The 21,072-nt window shown below is 32.5% G+C and overlaps 3 protein-coding genes across 6 annotated transcripts; 1 reads left to right on the top strand and 2 right to left on the bottom strand.

The window, feature by feature from the left end:
* Positions 1-2,140: 2,140 nt before the first annotated feature.
* On the bottom strand, positions 2,141-4,914 carry LOC130970254 (superoxide dismutase [Cu-Zn], chloroplastic). Its single transcript, XM_057896272.1, has 8 exons — positions 4,554-4,914; positions 4,043-4,104; positions 3,918-3,957; positions 3,711-3,806; positions 3,584-3,615; positions 3,346-3,421; positions 2,986-3,039; positions 2,141-2,562 (listed from the first exon to the last, which is right to left on the bottom strand). The coding sequence occupies exons 1-8, from the start codon at positions 4,789-4,791 to the stop codon at positions 2,537-2,539; spliced, it is 624 nt and encodes a 207-aa protein (XP_057752255.1). The 5' UTR covers positions 4,792-4,914; the 3' UTR covers positions 2,141-2,536.
* Positions 4,915-9,327: 4,413 nt separating this feature from the next.
* On the top strand, positions 9,328-11,487 carry LOC130970729 (E3 ubiquitin-protein ligase RZFP34). The gene is made up of 11 exons (XM_057896898.1): positions 9,328-9,540; positions 9,632-9,719; positions 9,822-9,881; positions 9,971-10,003; positions 10,092-10,169; positions 10,269-10,312; positions 10,410-10,450; positions 10,540-10,622; positions 10,716-10,877; positions 10,972-11,013; positions 11,094-11,487. Exons 1-11 carry the CDS (start codon positions 9,452-9,454, stop codon positions 11,247-11,249), a joined length of 876 nt encoding a protein of 291 aa, XP_057752881.1. The 5' UTR covers positions 9,328-9,451; the 3' UTR covers positions 11,250-11,487.
* Positions 11,488-14,241: 2,754 nt separating this feature from the next.
* On the bottom strand, positions 14,242-17,941 carry LOC130967609 (protein SOSEKI 3-like). Of its 4 annotated transcripts, XM_057892543.1 has the most exons (7): positions 17,539-17,941; positions 17,047-17,324; positions 16,890-16,959; positions 16,518-16,633; positions 15,534-16,401; positions 15,067-15,356; positions 14,242-14,969 (listed from the first exon to the last, which is right to left on the bottom strand). In XM_057892543.1, the coding sequence occupies exons 2-7, from the start codon at positions 17,237-17,239 to the stop codon at positions 14,944-14,946; spliced, it is 1,563 nt and encodes a 520-aa protein (XP_057748526.1). In that variant the 5' UTR covers positions 17,240-17,324; positions 17,539-17,941; the 3' UTR covers positions 14,242-14,943. The 4 variants fall into 4 exon arrangements, with proteins under 4 accessions (XP_057748526.1, XP_057748527.1, XP_057748528.1 ...); XM_057892544.1 differs by lacking the exon at positions 14,242-14,969 and having other exon boundaries at positions 15,062-15,356; XM_057892545.1 differs by lacking the exons at positions 14,242-14,969; positions 15,067-15,356 and adding an exon at positions 15,358-15,423.
* Positions 17,942-21,072: the final 3,131 nt, after the last annotated feature.

Consider the following 21,072-nt stretch of genomic DNA (forward strand, 5'->3'; position numbering starts at 1 on the left):
ATTATGCATATTTATTTATAGAATATTACCCTGCAACACCTGCGTACCAAAACAATTATGAAAGACAAATACTATAGTAGTTGAAAAATAAATAATAGAAATAAACTAAAAGGATATATATATAAACGTATAAAAATAACAATATTGTATTACAATAATATTTAAAAGACAATAAAAAATCAGTCTAAAATCTATACAGCTTAAAAATATCTTAGCTTATTTAATATTTATTAGTTTAAATTTTTGACATTTATTTAAGTAGACTAATGAATTATATATTCAACTGGCCAAAGCCTCCTTGATTATTAAACAATAATGAACAAAACGGTTTATAATGTTCAATTTTATTTTATTTTTTGAAATTGAACATAAAATAAAATAATTTTAAAAGAATAATTCTAGAAAATTATCATTTTTTTGTTAATAAATTTTTTTATGTTAATAAAAATTATTCTTATATGAATTGTAATATAAAGTAAAATTTTAAGAAAGTGATTGGTAATTTTAGAAATTTATAATCTTTAATTTTTATTAAAAATTGTGTTTATTTTACAGAAAATAAAATAAAATACCTATTCTAAAGAACATTATAAACCGTTCTACGTGAGGCTTTGACATACAGTTGAGTTAATGCAAACTTAATTGGGATCGTAATCTGTATTTCATGATTATTGAAGCCCATGTCATTGTCCTTAGTAAGTTGCCTCTTATTAATTATCACTAGAATAATTATATAATTTTAAATATATATAATTATAAAATTATAAATGTTATATTATATATTATACATATTGTTACAAGCACTTACTTCAAACTGTTACGTTTTAAATATATATAATAAATATCCCAAGGTGGTATGATATTCATTAAAATATATCCGTGTACAATGTTTGGTTTCTATCAAATTCCTTGAAAGTATTGATCTTAGCTTTGACCAAAAAGTTTGTCATGTGCTGTTTAGCAATTATAAAAATTGGACATACATATTATGCATATTTCTTATGATGATAACTATGAAATTAGACATTTGTGATACTTAACTCAATTACCCTACAAGCAATGAGTGCGTCAAGTAGACAATAATTTGAATTATCAGCGATCCTTGTTATATTATGAGATTTGAGGGAAATGTTGGTAACCTTGGTGATGTTACGTTACGTTAGTAATTAAGAGGATATTGCAAAGAGCGAAGAAGACAAGTGAAGTCACGGGTAAGTGTGTATAGTGGGTCGGCAAATCCTTCTTCCTTTCAAGATGAGAGTTTCGATTAGGACAATGACTCATTGCCAACTTGTGTCTGTGTCTTAGGGTTACCCTTTACTATTACTATTACATACATTTCATATGTATAGAACCAACTCTTTATTTATCCCTTCATCATTATTCATCATGCTTAAGTCGTGACCAGAATTGAAACTTTACTAGCTACTACTACTACTACTACACTTAATTATGCAAAGGCACGTGCACTGTTATTGCTCTATCATAAGTTATTTATTAAGGCCACAGAATCGCCACGTGGCATCATCTACTACATGCATGTTCTAACATGCTATGCTATGCTCCCATTTATTATATTTGGGTAAAAAATAAGATACACTCTTCGATTTTACTATTAATGTTGAAGTGTAGGCTGCTGCCGTATACCTAAGTGCAAGTTGCTTCCATTGAAAGTCCAACTGCTAACTAGAAAAGGTTGTCACTAGCTAAAGTAGTGTGATGACACATAATTAGTAACGAAACATTCCAAATTCACATGATTTCATTTTGCTAACCAAAACTCATCGACGCCTCTTTTTTGGTTTTCTACGGTATCACCTAACCCGACAGGCCAAGGACTAATCCGTCGCGGTACTGAACTCCATTTAAGGGTTTGTCGTTGGCCAATGGGTTATTGCATGTACAAGGCGGAATTCGAACTCCCGACACTTGCTCATCAACGCCTCTTTAACCATAGCTAATCAGTGCAAGTTTCTAGAAATAGTACGTTAAATTTTTCTTGTTTCTGGGACTGTGTTCCCTGCTCTAACTTTTTTAGTCACAAAAAAAATCTATACTATTAAATCATCTTAGTACATCAAATACAAAGTTCAACTTGGTCCATTTAAGTCATTATTTTTTTCTTCACTTTCTTAGAACAAGCAAGGCAAGTTCCTGTCTTTATTTAATTATTATATTATGGATACAAAGTCCTTTCCAAAAGAGGCCTTACTATGCATGAAAAGCTAGCCTGCTGGTTCTAGAATCTAGAATTCTAGATTGCAAGTGATAGATCAATATGAAGAACCAAACTAGGTTGGTTGACAACCATGCAATAAGAACCACTTCAGAAATCACATTTTTTATTTGGGATTAAACACTTAGAAGCATAATTAATCTCCTGGTGATTGGACAAATATTATATTTCTCCCACATTTTTGTAAGGACAATATGCTCCATACTGAAGAAAGGAAAAGCCATAGAAGGTCTTCATGCTTCAAAGATCGTGGTAACCAATGAAAAGATAAAATGTCTGCTACAAAAACACTCATTGCATTTACAGTGGAGTCAGACCAACTACACCTGCAAACAAGCAAGCATAACAGACACATTGTCAGAGAGGAAAACAAAAAAATTTATGATGGAACTCCAAAACCAAGGTTTGGGCAAACGCTATTCAACTATGATTTAAAAATTTCCAAATGAAAACCCAAACATGATGTTAGAGTAATGCAATGTTATTATGTAAAGCCCTGAAGATGACAACCAATATAAACGTTCCAAAAGCATCTCCCACCAAATTACATTTTCAAAGACAGTAAATTTGATTATAGTTCATATCTATGAAGAAATCACTTTAACATCAATAATAAATTAATGGAAAATAATTCGTCTTAGAAATTTGCAGCAAAGAAGTGAATCAAACAACACATAACCATGCTGAAATGGATGAATTGATAAATATGAAATGAGCAGAACTCTTTTAATTCATGATGTTATGCATACCACATGCTAATCTTCCACCAGCATTTCCAGTTGTCAAACTAAGTTCATGCCCACCTGTGAAAGTACAAGCACTTGTGCATGAGGATAAAGTAAAAATACTCCAGTTATAATTAACATACTATACTTAGTAATTATATACAAGCCTAAAATGACAGCAAGGAGATATAATATGCCATAAGACAAACAACCAATTCCATTTTCATATCACAGCTCCCCTGTGATAAGTACACATCCATTGCACATTCATATTCTAATAACTTGGCTAAGACAAGTTTTGAAGCTAAGATAATTTCCTCTACAGCAGGGTCAAGTGAAGGGGATATAGAAACATAAACAAGTGTATGAAGAGGAAAAGCTAACCCTTTCCAAGATCATCCTCAAGTTCATGAACCACGAATGCTCTTCCAACAACTGAATTGGGGCCACTGAGTGGTATCTGCATGTTTTGCAACAAATTGCACATTTGACTATGACAGAAACAGAGTTACAGTTCCTCAAAATAAGATTTGGAATTCACAAACACGAAAAAATGGAGAACACTTTGAAAAACTTGTGAGATAACAAATTGCTGTACTGAAATGCAAATTATATAAATTACCTGATTATCGACGATTGTTGCCTCTGCAACACCTGTGTTGCAAAAAATGGCAAGTAGTTTATACATAGCAGGTCCAGAAATCATTTGATAGTAGACCAATAAAAAAGTGAAGAGAAACAATTATTACCATCTGCATTAGCAACTATGTTTCCCAGGTCACCCGCATGACGGACTTCATCCTCAGGAGCACCATGTGTGAGGTTATTCGGGTTGAAATGCGCTCCTAAACAAGTCATTCAAGAAGCAAAACCTTTAACTTGGTCAATTGAACCATAGCAAGAAAAATGAAAACCTTGGGCTAAAAGAGTTGAAAACCAAGGCCAAGCTTCATTACCTGTTGAAATACAGCCGTTTGTGGTATCACCATACTCATGCTGCAAAATAAGACATCAAGATTTTGAAAGGGGAAAACAAAAGATACCATTCTCAGTATAATTATCAATTGCAGAGAATACTCACTAGGTGAAATCCATGAAGACCTGGAGTAAGGCCAGTAACACGAACATTAACAGTAGTAGGGCCTACACACCACAATCACACAGATTTAGTTGATTAACAACATACTAAGAAGTAAACTAATCCCATATGATGCAGTAAACACCTGCATTATTGCTATTGGAATTGATGGATATCAATAAGACTTATAGCACGCTTAGCAAATAGCAACACATTATCGCAGAGATACAATAACTTTTCCTTATGAATTCGTGAAAATTTAATTATAACCCAAACAAGAACTTAAACTAACACAAAAACCGCTGAACAGAATCTAAGTAGAACTACCCAACACAGAGAAAAAGAATAAATAATTCACCAAAAGAGGAAATTGGGAAGCTTCACAAATTCACAATGCACTACTATATAATTGATGAAGACTACGATAGCTTCACTGGGTTTCAACAATGTAACGAAGTCAATTTTGACCAGAAAGTTGGAAACTTTGAGGGAATGGAAAAGAGGGAAAGCAGACCGTTGTCATCCTGGGTGAGAGTGACGACGCCTTCGACGGGGGAGTTACCCTTGAGGACGGCGACGGCCTTCTTGGTGGCGGCGACGACGGTGAGGGGCTTGGCGGCGGAGGCAGAGAGGGATGCAAATTGGGATTGAGGAGAGAAGTTGATGGAGACGCCGGAGAAAGAGGACTTGAGGATTGAGGTTGTGAAGGGAGAGAGAAGGCGTTGTGGCGCCACCACCATGGTTGCTTGCATTGTGGGAGTTGTTGAAAGAGTGAGGTTAAGGTGTTTGTGATAATGCAGCAGAGAGAGTAACTCGGTAAGTGTCAAGTGTTAAGAGTGTGCGAGTCAATGGTTGGTGGCTACTTAAAAAATATGATCCTCCAATCTGTCATTGCCATTCACTATTATCATTCACACACTATCCCTTCGGCCCTCTCTAGAAACCTCTCGGTTTTTTTGGTCTTCTATATTCACTTGTTCTAAGTTTTTTGACAAAAGACCCAAGATTTTGTTAATATTTGTATAAAACTTGATTCATAATGGAAACCAAAAAAAAAAAACTTGATTCATAATGCTCACATTATTACAAATTTACAACTAAGTTAGATTAGTTAATTAGTTAATTTATTCGTTTATTAAAATAAATGTTAAAAATTTAAATTATTTATACAGTAATTTATTGACAATGACAAATTTTTAATACATAAAAAAAATATTCACATTATTACTAATATTTTTGTTAAATATAAATCGAGAACAAGATTATGCACAAAAATAAAAAATAAAAAATAAGATAGATATCAATAAAATAACATTATTAAAACACAAAGTTAAACTAATTCTAATAATGAAATAAATTAAGACATAAAGTTTTAACTTTTCTTACGCTACAAGCAACTAAGAATAATGCAACTTACATCCAATTGTTTCTGCATATTTCTGGACCGCGTCGGTTTTTATCCGTTGTTGTCTTCATGAAATCTTCTTCGATCTCCGCTACCGTCAACACAAACCTGAATGACGGCGGTCTCTCTTTCTTGGTACAACTCCTGCTTTTTGTTCTACATTTTCAAACATTTTCTACAATGACGTCACATATGCTATCATTTATTTTCAATCTTTGGATTGCGTTCCGCAGCCGCCGCTGTCATTACTGGTGGTGTCGGTTCAAGCGGTTTGTGATTATCTTCTTTGCTGAAATTTGCTTGTCCAATGAAGTCTTGAAATCATGCATGAGCTTCTCCCTCGTCTCGACAAGATCATCATGTGATGTTGGTGGCAGAGAAGATGCTATGCACGGAGTGTGACTCTACTCTTTCTGGCTCTGTAAGTGTGAGGAGTAGAATATAAAATTAGTCCCACATTGAAAAAAGTAAGGAATATTAATCAATCTGGTTTAAAATATTTCTGGTATCAGAGCCTCTGATATTTCACCTTGAATACTCCTTAAACCAAATCGATTAACCTTACTTTCTTCAATGTGGGACTAATTTCATACACTACTCCTCACACTTGCAACATTAACACTCTTTGAAGTCACAATTGGTTCCAGCGGCGACGGCTGGAGTCCTGTGCCAAGATCATCGCCGCCGGTAGTGTTTGCAGTGATGATGGTCTCCTTATTAGTAGTGCAATCGATCCACCTGCCTCCGCACTTGATGATGAGTTTGCGATGACGGTTGCCACTATTGCATCTCGTAGTTTTCTCGGCCGTCAGCGGTAGATCAGGAAAAACTGAAGGCTTCTTCATTGCCAGATGGGAAAAGAAATGTGGTGGTGTTGCTAGCGTATTAGTTTGTGTTTGATGTGAGCATGAGTAATGATGGTTAATCTATCATTATTTATAGTTTTATACTAGCTATAGACAAAGAGAGGGGCATTTGATTATGTTTGATTCAATATTTTAAACCACACCGATTAACCTTTCTTGTTTTCTTCAATGCGAGACTAATTTCATACATTACTCCTCACACTTGCAACATTAACACTCTTCGGAGTCACAGTTGGTTACAGTGGTAACGACTGGAGTCTTGTGCCGAAATCATCACCGCTGGTAGTATTTGCAGCGGTGATGGCGTCCTTATTAGTGGTACAACTGATCCACCTGTCTTCCCACTTGATGATGAGTTTGCGAGAACGGTTGCCACTATTGTATTTCGTAGTTTCTTCGACTGTCAGCGGTAGATCAGGTGAAATCGGAGTCTTCTTCATTGTCGGATAAAAAAAGAAATGCGATGATGTTGCTAATGAATTGGTTTGAGTTTGATGTAAGTATGAGTATCGATAGTTAATCTATCGTCATTTATAGTTTTATACTAATTAGAGATAGAACGAGAAAATTTTGATTAAGTTTGATTTAATATTTTAGTAAGTGATTTTTTTATAGATTTTATTTTTAGAGTCTCTCCCAACTAAATTTTATTTTACTGTCAAATTTTTCATTATATAAATAATTAATTATTAAATTATTTAATATATTTACAATCATGCCATCACATTCCTCTTTTTAAATAATTATTCTTTTAATTAATTAAAAAATAATTACTTTTACTGATCTAACCTATTATGTTTACTTAACATGAAACAAATTGAACAATTGAACTCAATCTATGATCAATATTTTAAGAATAGAGGCCATTAATAAACTAAAGTTAATCGTTTATATATAATATAATATAAAATATAAATTAAAATATATAAAATAACACATGAAATGTACAAAAAATATATAGCGATTTAGCGACTAATGATAATTTATTTTTAATGTATTGATAATATTTTTTATATTTTAAACTTAATATAAAAGAAGATTTAAAACTTTTTTTTTTTGGTTGAATAAAGGGAAAAAACTGATTACAAGGCCCTTCAAAATATCTAAAACTTTTAATACGTTTTTGAACGAAGTACGAGACCATTATTGGGCTTACACGGTTTATATCAACACAACACTGTCTCTTTTTCTTCCAACCAGGCTTATCTCAAACAACTAGGCCCATATTGGCTCATATTTATTTGTGTAAAACTACTAGTATGGATCATAACCTAATAGACAAGACCAATGCTTAAGCCAAAAAATAATGACAAGCCTAATAGTAAAAAATTTTAATAATAAAGATGAAAGAATCCAACTAAATTTCTAACCAATTAAAACCAACTTGGTTGTTCAAATGATCAGTTCACTCGTCCGCTTAAGCAAGTGTCGGGAGTTCAAACCCCGCTTTGTACATGCAGCAACCCATTGACCAGCAACAGACCCTCAAATGGAGCTCAAATCCGCGACGAATTAGTCCTTAACATGTCGGGTTAGGAGATACCGTTTGGATAAACCAAAAAAATAAAAAAATAAAATAAAATAAAACTTAAATTCATAATAAATTAGTCCTTGATTTATTGATGGGAAAAAAATTAAAGGAAACCCACCAAATAGATAAATAAATAAATAAATAAAATTATAGTTTAAAAAAGTGAAAAAATAGATATCCTAGTTTAAAAGAATGAAAAAAATCTCCTTCTCACTACCAAATAAATAAATAAAGGTGGAAGAATACAGTTATTGATAAATAATAGATAAGATAATAATAAACACATTGATGAATACTTTTTTCCCTCCTCACATGTTCGTTCCTCTTTTTGTCAACTTGAATATAGACATACTTATCTACCAATCCTCTTTTTTCTAACTTTCTTTTATTCATATTCCAATTTGCTCTTATCTTCTTTTTTATCTTTGTGCACATGAAGATTTGTTCACCAATGATTTATTATTATTAGTTCTAATTAGGCTTCATGTTCCGCCACAATTTTTATTTCCTTCCTATAAAGTTAGAGGCCGAAATAATAAACATAAGAGTATATAATGTGAAAAGAGTTTTAAATGTACCGATATTTCAATTATTTTAATAATTAATTTTAATTAATATATATTATATATATTTTTTATAATTTAAATTAATAGTTAAAATAATTAGAATATCGATATTTTTAATATATTTAAAATTTTTATATAATGTGTTATGGATACCGTACATATTCCAACAATTATTTGGGATAGGTCTCAACTGCAACTTTTGCAACCACTCAAAATCCGCCACGTTTTCCTTTTACCTCTAAAGTCTAAACTCTCCAATATTGATTGCAATTATTGAATTAATTTAATTAATATTTTATTATTTTATCTACCAATACAAGGAGCAAGCCGCAAACCCAAAACAGAAAACCATGTTGGTGCCTTACTTTCACAATGCTTATCTCTTCACTCCATTGATTATTTAACACAAAACTTGTTGCCATGATTGATGGGTGAATTATTAGATAAGTTCAATAATTGTTCAAATTAATTAGTCAATGAAAAAAAGCAGAAAATATCAACAAAGAAAAGACTTTCCCTTACTCTTCTCCTTAGATTTTTTCAAGTCCCACATTTGTCAACATGCACACGTGGACTCGCCACCTTTTTTCATATTAAGATTTAAATATTGTTAATTTTCAAAATTACAACTTATTAAAACATTCAAAATTTTATCTTTTCTGTGTTTGCTAACATTAAAAATTCATTATTAGCAAAATATAATTTTTATATATGGTAGTAATAATAATTTATTGTAGCCCACTTGGTTCCGATTTATGGTAGATATTTTGTTTGTCACAAGTTGCATTATTGGTGTTGTTTTTTCTTATCCTATGTCACCAATTACCAATAATTTAATTACGTGTAGCCAAGTCAGATTTGGATTAAGTTGATGCACAAAACAACACAACAGAGAGTCATGGGTTGTCTTTATTAACTAATATTCTAAATTTTAGTCATATAATATAATTTATATAAATATATTTATTAAATGTCACAAACACACACACACTCTCTCTCTCTCATCATTTATATTATACCGTTTAAATCATCATAGTAATAGTAATGGAAACCAAGGCTGAAGTTGTTTCTTCTTCTGCTGAACCCAGCTCCAAACACGTTTCTCCAATGGAACTTGGAATTGAGAATTTTGGGTATGTATTAACCTTTTTCATTTTTATCAAGTTCACATTTTTATTTATTTTATTTGATGATTCTGATGTTGTCGAGTTTTTACATTTTTAGGTGCAAGCATTACAGAAGGAGATGCAAGATCAGAGCACCATGTTGTGATGAGGTTTTTGATTGTAGGCATTGCCACAACGATGCTAAGGTGTGTTGAAATTCTTTTAATTCATCATGTTTTGTTCTTTTTGTTGTTGCAGAAAATGTTACTTATTGTTTTGTTTCTGTTTCTGTTTTCTGTTTTTGACAGAACTCTGAGGAGATTAATGTTAAGGATCGTCATGATATCCCACGGCATGAAATTAACAAGGTTTGCATTCAATTTCATTAGAACTCTCTTCTGTTAATCAGAGATGGTTATTATAACATGTTAATGATGATTATTTGGTTACTTTTCAGGTCATTTGTTCTGTGTGTGATACAGAACAAGATGTAAGTCCATAACATCTTACCTTTGTAATCTTTATGTATATGGTTGAAGTTGTTATTCAGATTGGTGATTTTTTGTAATGGTTTTCAGGTTCAACAGTACTGCATAAACTGTGGGGTATGCATGGGCAAGTATTTTTGTGGTACTTGCAAATTCTTTGATGATGATGTAAGTTCTCTAATCCTAGATTGATAGATTCATTGATTGAACTACTTTTTCTTATTTAATTTGTGCTTCTTGTACTAAAATTTTGTTGCCTTTGATCAGGTTTCAAAGAACCAGTACCACTGTGATGATTGTGGCATCTGCAGGTAAATTTAATTTCTTCATTCAGTTTTGATTAATTAATTAATTAATTAATTATATCCACAAAGCTAAACAGAGTTTGATCAATAATCTGTTTTACAGAACTGGAGGAAAGGATAACTTTTTCCATTGCAAGAAATGTGGTGAGTTTCATTCATTGTTCCTTACTGCTTTCTCTGCATAGTTATATCTTTTTTCTTGATCATTGTAAATTAATCATTATATGTTTTAGGGTGCTGCTACTCTAAAATAATGGAAGCTGGTCATCGCTGTGTGGAAAGAGCAATGCATCACAATTGTCCTGTTTGCTTTGAGGTATAAACTATAAAGACTATTCTTTTATTATGGTAAAATGTTTTGGGAAGAACCCCATGATTTCATTTTGTTTGGTTTTTGTTTAATTTTCAGTATCTGTTTGAGACATTAAGGGATATTACTGTGTTGCCTTGTGGGCATACCATACATTTGGAGTGTGTCAAAGAGATGGAAAGACATCATAGGTACTCTTGTCCGGTTTGCTCCAAATCCATTTGTGACATGTCAAGTTTATGGAAGAAGCTTGATCAAGTGGTATGTGTATCACAATTTTTTCCTTAATTTAGGCACATCAAATATATTAGGTTTCTTCATAGAAGGATGATATTTAAACATATTTTTTTATCAGATTGCCTCAACTCCAATGCCAGAAACCTACAAAAACAAGATGGTAAGTAACAATCAATTTTTATTAACATAACATTATTTGATCAAAGGATTTGAATATTGATGTATTAATCAAAATATCAGGTGTGGATTCTGTGTAATGATTGTGGAGTGAATTCTCAAGTGCAATTCCATGTTGTGGCACATAAATGCTTAAGTTGCAACTCTTACAATACAAGGCAGATACAGGGGAGCCCTGCTACCTCATGTTCTTCAAGAGTCACTGAGATGGTTAGGTGAGTGTTATTGGACCTTGCCGGAGCACTCGGCTTGATCGGATCGGACCAGACCGGACCGGACCGGACTGGACCACTTTATTGGTTATCATTTGGTAGAATTCTTTTGCTCATGTTATAGAGGAAGGCACAAGGCTTGTTCAAGCTCCAAATTTTGTACTTGGAACTTTATATGTTATGGTGCAATGTTGTTGTTATAACTTTCTTTCTTATATGAATCTTTGCTGAATGATTTTATCCTAGTTGCTAGTGACATGGAAAATTGTGGCATAGCTTCACAATTTCCATCATAAGTGGAGTTGAAACAGAAAAATGTTTAGAGTAGATACAAAAATTAAAAGAAATTAGAACACAACTAAGGGTTGCTAATATAGTCAAGTCTTATAATGGGTTGGTTTGAATAATTTGATAAAATTTTCAAGTTGGGTCAACAACAAAAATAGATCAAAATAAAAGGAGAAGTGGACTTTGACCTAACTTAATTTGACACTCAATGAGCAAATTTGTTTTATACTTGTAATTATTAATATGTATTATTAAAGATTAATATTTTAAAACCAATCATATAATTTAGAGTATTTCAAATAAGAGACAATGACAAAAAAAATTTAACATTTATTTTGAAAACAATTGAATCTCTCACCAAATTTAAATACAAATAAGTTTTCAACTATCTTTTTTTTTTCCTGTAAATTCAATTGTCTCAGGAAAATGTTTTTGAGAGTAAAAAATTATGGATTTATTTATGATTTTCTCTTAAAATATCTAATAGCCCATTTTCTTTTTGGTGGTTCTAATAGCCCATGTATTATTCCCTATTTTTTTTATTTTGGGCTTGTTTATGTTTGCTGCTAATCTCACATTATACAAATTTGGGCCCAATCAACTTAAATATTCGTTTTGGTCTCTGAAATTTACGCGGTTACTCATTTTGGTCATTGAAATTTAAAATTATCTATATTAGTCATCCAGATTTAAGTTCGGACACTAATGTGGTCCCTCGACTCTTTTTGGTGATGACTAAACAAACAGAATGCTAAGATGGCACCCTCCTTACCACGCTAGATGATGAGTAAACGACGTCGTTTACCGTTGGCACCTAAACAAGTCAGAAATGTTGTCGCTTTGTATTTTAGCACTCCGTTTGCCTAATCATTGCCAGAAAGAGTCGATGGACTATATGGTGTCTAAACTTGAATCTGGAAGACTAGTATAGATAATTTTGAATTTCGAGAACCAAATTGAGTAATCGCGTTAATCTCACGAACCAAAATAGGATTTAGTCATAGCAGGGAGAATAAGTTTAATGAATATTCTTTTTTCGTTCATAAGTATCTTTCATGAATCATGAGTAATGTAAACAAAGAGTACTATGTTCAACATTTTTAGCTTCTTCCATTGGATTTGTAGAAGGCACAATTATTGGAGTCACATGGATCGAAATTGAAAAAGTTTGTTAACACTATTTGGGTGAATGGACCTTTCTAACACTTGGAGTGTTATCCATATACAATCATTGGCCATTCCAACATTCTTTTTTTTTTTTCATTTTATTGAAATATACACAAAGAAGATTAAAATGTAGAATAACAATGGTAATAATCATTTGGGTTAGTTGAGTAGTTCATTCGTCCGCTTAAACAAATATAGGAATTTTGAATCATGCCTTATGCATCCAGCAACCTATTGGCCATATAGATTTTAATCTTCTCTTATTTCTTATTAATCACCTTCAAAACCGAAAATAAAATATGTAAAATATACAAAAGTAGTACATATAAGTTTGTCTGATAAATATAGCCAGAAAGACCAAACAAAGTGGGAGATTTGAGTGAGAAGATACAAGACACAAGTGCTATATAGAATGTGACCAGGGTTTTTCTTTTAGCTTAGAGTAAAACCCAAGATTCTATAATTGAATAAGGAATGGATAGTAGTGTGGATGATGATCTCAAGGGACCAAAGGCATGAAAGGGACTATAAAGCTTTCACACATTACCCCACTTTTCCCTCTTGTTTGCTGCAAAAGACACATAAATGGGACCCATTCTATAGATTTCATTATAGAAACCACTCTTCGTTAAGTGTCCTATTTTCCTGCCTCAAGCTACGGAATAAATAAATTAGTTTTACATTAAAAAAAAATTAATTTTGATGCACAATATAAATCAATTTTATATATTATTTAATTATATAATATCACATTAACAAAAAAAAATAATTACTTCATAAATACGTAGATGATTATCCAAAAGAACATATATAATTAAATATTGTTAATACACTAAAATTGAATTCTTTGTGTTAATTTAATTACTCAATCATTTCATTGAGAGAAAACTACTAGCAAGTCATATAACAAAATCCAATAAGAGTTTAACAAATATAAGATTGCATTTTAGGAAAATTTTATTCCCAAAATTAGGAGATCAAAACTTTAATGAACTTTGTTGCAAAGGTCATAGTGGCTCATAATCTAAAAAAAAGAAAAGAATCAATAAGAAATGAATATAAAAACCCAACAAAGTTAAAATGTCAAATTAGACCATACATGTTTGCATAACATTGACTAAGATGTTTTGTTCTTGGGGTTAATGTTTTCCTTCAGAAAGAAATTTGTTATTTGATACATAAGAATTGCAAGTTTGAATTGCACAGTGTCGGTGACTAATTCTATAACCATCAATGATCATGTCTTTAATTTCAAACCAAAAAGAACCATGTAAACATCATCACTCATTCACTCCAATCATCATTGTCAATGACTTAAAAGGTAGATGCCTCTAGGCTATAGAACCATTTAAATGTCAAATTTTCAAATTAACCATTTTGATTTACATAAAGTTAAATCCAAACATTTTAAATATTTGACTGGAAAGCTCACTCTTAATGCTAAAAAGGGTCCATAAAATTAGCTTTTAGTCACCTTTTTAGCTTTGAGATTTAAATCTAATCATCCAACTTAAACGTTAGTTTTGAAGCTCTAAAAAGTTAAAACACAAACGAATCCAATGTCAGATTCAAAACTCACATGCATGGCATTTGACATCACATCACATCAGAACCAATGCCAAGATATGAGTTTGGAAAATGACTCAAACACTATCCTTTTTTCCCACATCTTTTGCTGCAAGCCATGATATAGCAACCAATAATTTGAAGCTGAACAAAAAGGGTGAAAAGGTTGTGATACATTTGTGTATGTAGTTACAACAGAATGTGCAATCACTTCATTTCTGAATGCTATAGTCACTCTAACCATCACAACACATACTTAAGAGAGGGAATGGACCACAGGGACCACACCATTTGCAATGATCTCACAATCCCCATCAAAAAGTACTTACATGATCCGAACCATATTTTTAGAACACATTTAATACATACTCTTGAAACATTCATAACCACTCATTCTTTGATTTTACACAAGATTTAATCATTATAAATAAAAACCACTATGAATGTTCATGAAATACGTATTAAATGTCATTTAAGAGCATGCAAGTATTTCTCTGGTTTCTTCGCTTTGTAGGCTTATGAAAATGTCATGCAGGCCTAGCAAGATACACTCAATCATGTGGAATTCAAACTAAAGCCAAAAACCAGTAGTTTTCGGCTTTAAGATGGCCGTGGAACCACCCTAAACTTGAATTTCTAAGAGCTGCTAGATGGTGTGTCAGAGTATGGCAAAGATTGGATTATAACCCGAGCTCCTGAAGCAAGCCTGTTGAGTTAAAATCAAACCAATCAATCTATATTCTTTGGAAAAAATAGTGAAATAATGAAGTACTAATAGAAACAAGTTAGTATCAACACTTAACTTTCTTCAATTTTGATCATCTCATCTTCCCTAAATGAATCTATCTTATAAGATTGCTTTTTCCCTGGTAGAGGTTCAGTGATTCTTTTGCTGCTACCATTTGATCTTATTGAGGATTTGCATGAGCTGTCAATTCTATCAGACGAGCTTCTCGATTCGTCAGAAATGGGGGATTTCATGTATTCGCTTCGCAATTGCTTGGTCAACGAAGTAATTGATCGTGGAATGCATTTTGAATGTCCTGATGATGGTTCCTCCTTGTCTTCTTCTTGTTTTGCTTCTTTATATATCCTGCACATTTGTGTACTGGTTTTGTTACAGATGAAACATTGGCCACGATGTGATGACTACCGTGTTCCTATCAGATGCCAATCAAAAACAATTACAAAACTCTAAAAGTTGAAAATATCTTAGCCAGTTCCTCCGGTTTGTGTCAGTTAAGACAACGGTGTTGAAAGCAGAACATACCTCTCATCATTATAGGAAGAAGAGCGTTTCAGAGCATTATCCCCATCTCCTTCCTTCAGTTTAGTCTCCACTAAACTCCCACTAAAATATTCTTTGTCTTCCAATCTAAGGCTCATGAGCTTTGGATTCTCTGCCAAGCAATCAAACTCTCCCAACATAAATGAAGTTGAGAACAATGGAGAAGGGAATTTTGAATTGGAAAACCTAGGCTTGTATGAAGGAATAAGGTCAAAACTGTGGTTCTTCACCGATATTGAGCCGCATGAGATCAGTTGCATGAGCAAATGTGAAGCTTTCAACCTTGTGTTGGTAGGCATCCGAATGCTATCTTCTTCCACAATCCTAAAGCTGTTCCTCTTACTAGCATCAGCTCTAATAAGAGATTCCAAAGTAGTTTCAGGCTTCCCCACAAAAGATGAGGGACTTGAAGTCGAGGGAGGCGGTGAAATGGTATCTCTACAGATTTCAGGATTGTCCTTCGCATGTGGAACTCGACAAATTTCATGGCATTCAGATACCAATGATCTATCCTCTGTTGATACACCCCTTGTACAAGTTTTATGTGTTTTCCGTCTGTTAACACGTTCTTCTGTCTGAGTCGAAGCGTCTGCCAGTCCATCAGTCTTATAGATTTTGTACTCTGTCAAGGCCAAGCTTAGAGAGTCACTCTTTTCATCTCTAGACTCTGGAGATACATCAGATGAACCAGAGTGTGGTCCTTGGGAAAGCTCATCTTCTTGGGAGTTCTTTATCTCTTTCCCATTCATGCTATCAGAAGAGGAAGCTTCATCATGGCTCCTAGAAGAAGGTGGCCCTGGCAACAGCTTCATGCTTTGCATTTTGACATTGTTAATGGGACTGTAACGATCTGTAAAGTGTAAAGCCAAATCCACAACAATTGAGATCCTGAATAATCGATTCACTCGGATCTTAGCAAATGATCACCTATTGAACATAAGTACAGTAGATATCTCTCTCCTTTACCTGAATTGGTTTCATCGAAGAGTTCAGAGCCTTTGAGGACATACTCATTCCCATGGGCAGGTAGAATTAGATCATCTTCAAAGAGATCATGCCACACAAATCCATTCTTGTAGCTTCTGAGTTACCAAAAGAAAAGAACAAACATCAAAAACAAATTCAAGCTTAGAATTCTTCATTGTTTTCTCTATAATTGTAATCTTTAAGCTGAATCAACTTTTCTAAAATCCAAAATGGAAACAACAACATAAAAATTGGACCATTCCCCAATAGAGGGATTACTACATGAATGGTTTTATATAAAACAAGTCTTACAATAATGTCAGGTGAAAAATGAAATACAAATTGAACAATAAGGTGTGACAAGTTACTCACCTCTTGCAAGACCATGAATACAAGGAAGCCATTCCCCTACCTCTCAAAGCATTTAGTCTATCAATCACATCTGCACACAGAAACAAATCCCTTCAAATTTCATAAAACATCCCCAATACAACACAAAAAGTTTTGGTTCTTGAATTCCTTTATCTACCTCTCAAGTATAGCCCCTCAGGGGAAGACACTGGAACCTCCATGAAATGAGGGTGTTCTAGCTGCCTGTTCCTACTGAGATAGTAAATCACAGGAACCTTCCTATTCTGATGGTACTTTGGGGATTTCTCAGTCCACACTTTTGCCCTCTCAGGACTCACTTGCCTTTGGTACTTCTTCATCCTCCCTTCCATATTCTCTCACATGCACCACCACCACCACCACCAAGCTAAAAGTTCAACCTTTATCCACAACTTGAAGCTAGTAATACTCAAAACCCTACAAAAATGAACCCCATTATCTTCGTTAGCCTCATTCTGCAACAAAATGATACTGGGCATGCAGAATAGCTTTCAAAATAAAACATTCACCGAGTGTCTTTGTGTTTGAAATCAGATCTAACTAGCCAGTAATACAAAATATGAGTGAGTAAGTTTTTCAAAGCTGGAATCTTTTAACTATTTAAATTCAAAAAAGCAAAAGAAAGAGTTACCTTGATAGATAAAAACGGTGGAAGAATTTAATTGATGTACGGAGAAGAATACTAATTGCTAAGTGTTTTTTGTTTTGTTTTGTTTTGTTGGGTTGTGGGAAGGACGGTTGAGCTCAGAAGAAGAAAGAGAAAAAGTGGGAAGTTGGCAAAGTTTTCAAATTGATGAAAATTGAAGAAGAATTTGAAGGTGGCACACAGTGAGTGAAGTTTTGGAACTTGCAACAGAGAAAAGGACTGATGAAGAAGAAGCAGAAGAAGAAGAAAGTTGGATTTTGATTTGGTTTGGACTTTTTAATTTGTGAAAATTTTGGCTCATTTGATGGATTCTTATAGTGAAGAGTGATGATTGATGAGTGTGCTTGACTTCACTTGTGACTCTTCTCACTCTTTTTCCAAATGCAAATGTTTGTGTCTGCTGCTGCCTCTTCTGTCTGGTTTTCTGTTTTTCTACCTTTTCTTCTGTTTTTACCTCTTTTTTTTTTCACCCAACTACCATTACCATGATTTCCCTTCAAATCATGCAAGGTAACATTCAAAGATTTTGTGTTGACTTTCACTAATTCTTTTTGCCCATTTAATTTATTTATCTAAAATTGAAGTCATAGTTTCTTCATTGTAGTTATTACTATATTATGGATTAAATTTTAATATTAAATGAAAAAAATACAAATTTAATAATTATTAAATTAAAATAGTAAAATTCATACATGAGATAAATTATAAATTAATAATAGTTAAACTCTTGTTTTTTTATTTGACCATTTTTTACTTTAGATAATTTGTTTTTATATTATTATTTAAGTTTAGTTAAGTTGACTAGAGAAAACAAGTCATCTTATTAAAAATTTAAAGTGATTCTTTAATTTGTCTTGGTATTAAAAGAATGTGAATGATATTTTATTATGAAGAATAATTATAGTAACCATTAACTATTTGTTTTATATTTTATGATTTATTATTCACAAAGATAAAAATATATGAATTACTCTCCCGAATATATATAATATTCAGCTAACACTTGTTAAAGTAGCTTTACTCATGAAATATTAATAATGATTTCGGTAGTAAGTGTTTAGAAGGTGAGAAGCAAAATGATTAGGAAGCATGATACAGTTATGCTTATACTTATATTTATAAGTCATTATAGCCAATAAAAAATTATTAGAATAACATGAAATAGTTATCCTAGTTGCCATAGTGCCATGCTCTCTTCTTCTGATGAATTTTATTTTGTTGTTTTATTTTATAACAAATGGGAAGTGGAATTTTATATTATATGAAATGGAATAGAGATCTGAGGGGCCTTCAAGGAGACCAATTCAAACTTGCATTTAGGAATCCAAGGGATTGAAAACATATTATACCAATTTTAATAAATCAAATAATTAAGTACTATTATTTGTTTGCCTTTTAGTTTCTATTGCTTTACATGATCAAAGTGGAACCTACATACCATTCAAAAGAATATCACGCTAATAAGATAGAAAGAAATAAAAAAAAAAAAGGTAATAATTTATGGCCAAGTAGAATAAGGTTCTCTTCCCCTCTATATTTTAAGTTCAATGAAAAACAATATAGTTACCCAAAGTAACACATTGACAACAACAACAAAAAAGTAACTAACTTATAGGATTTGACTAATAACATAGCTAGTGTGCAAAAGATGTTGAGTTAATAAATTAATTAATGATTACAACTATTATTTTTGGGCAATTATCTAACTAATGTTAATTATTTGTGATTAAAAGTGTTGCAGGTCAAAATTGATATTCAAACGCAGTCCAAGTGGATAGAAAATAAGAAACAAAGTTGGTGGGTAAACAAGCCCAAAAAAGATTCAATACAATGAAACCAGCTGAGACAAAGAAATCAAAACGGGCTGAACTTGAGTAGAATCAACCCAAATTCGAGCAAGCTAATCCCTCCATCATTGCTTCCAAAGCAATATACACTTTTTTCTGATTTGGTCAGTACTCAAAGAAAGTGAGAGAAAATTTCTTCCCTAAGTTAATCACCAAAGAAGTAAGAAAGAGAAAGATTAAGCTTGAAAGGCAGAAGTCTAATCAACCATTTCAAACCACATCAAGTTGAAACAAAGCTAAAAGGTAACCCATTTTTTTATACATGCATCATACCCTCTTCTCTTCATCTTTAACGTTCTGCCTATCCATTTTGAGATACATGAAAAAATGATCTCTAGTCTCACTACTGTGCATCTACGGTCACAAGTGAGTCTTGGAGACCAAGTAGCTTCTCAATGGCCAAGATATGGTTTACCATTGAGGATATCTGTTTTCTGCTTTTCTATGGCTTTCGGTCAATAAAAGAAGGTCAGAGTAAAGTTTCTATTCTGGGGATTAATGAAAAAAAGTGAGATAATGGGTTGGTGAAGCACAAAACTCAAGAAGTTGACCTAGGGAGAGCAACCCAGCAACTTGCAAGGAGATAAAAGAAGATTTTTTATCATTCAGAAGCAAGGAGAGTAAACTAGTGTTCTTGAGGTGTATGTTCTGAGAAGAGAGCTCTTTGAATAAGCTCATCTAACTGGACAATGTTTCCAAGTTAAAGGAGCATTCCGCTAGAATGAAAAACTGAATCAAAAGCTAGCAAATCTGGTTTATCACATAGCAAAGAGGCTGTTGATGAGTCAATCTCAGTTATGTTTTTACAGCTTGTATTTCATTTTTCAATGTTTATTTTTCTGTAATTTCTTGAGTAAAAAGACATATTGAGAGAGTTCAAGTAAAAGCCAATAAGTAAAAGAGGCTGAGTGATACTCTTGAGTGAAAATGTTAGAGTTATTTCAAATTTCTTTGAGAAAGTATGTGTCTTGTATCTTGTACATATGAGGTATTCCTTTTTTAGTTGGGTTAGCACTAAGAGGAAGAGTTAGGTATTAGCATAACCAAGTCAAGTTAGGTTAGAACTTGAGTGTGAAATGATTGTGTCAATTTTGTGAAATTGGTGTATGTAATACTTTAACTATAGTGGAAATTCCACCACTGTTGTGGTGGAGACTAGATGTAGATTGCATTGTACAAGACAACTGAACCAAGATACATGATGGTGTCAACTTCTCTCTTCTCTGCTCTGTTCTGTTTTCTGATATTCATAAGACAAAAATAAATTGTCTCATAAATTTTTCGCTGCTGAATTTAAACAGAATCAGAATTAAAAGTTTGTATTAAAGGGCCAGTTCAGTAAATAAAAAAAATACATAGATTCAATCCCCCTTCTCTAAATCTACTACAACCTTCAAAAGATCATAAAATTTTGAAATTTTTTTAAATATATCGGTATATCGATGTTTTAATAATTTTAATTGTTAATTTTAAGTATGTGTTATATATAATTTTTATAATTAAAATTAACATTTAAAAATTAATGAAATATTGATATACCATTACATTTGAACATTTTTCTAAAGTTTTATACCGATATTTATGTTACGCTTTTGAAACAATTTAATTTTTTCATGATCATAGATCCACAGGTTCCCTTTTCAATTTCAATTCCCTTACCTACTCTCTTCCA

This window comes from Arachis stenosperma, chromosome 3, assembly GCF_014773155.1.
Source record: "Arachis stenosperma cultivar V10309 chromosome 3, arast.V10309.gnm1.PFL2, whole genome shotgun sequence".
NCBI lineage: Eukaryota > Viridiplantae > Streptophyta > Magnoliopsida > Fabales > Fabaceae > Arachis > Arachis stenosperma.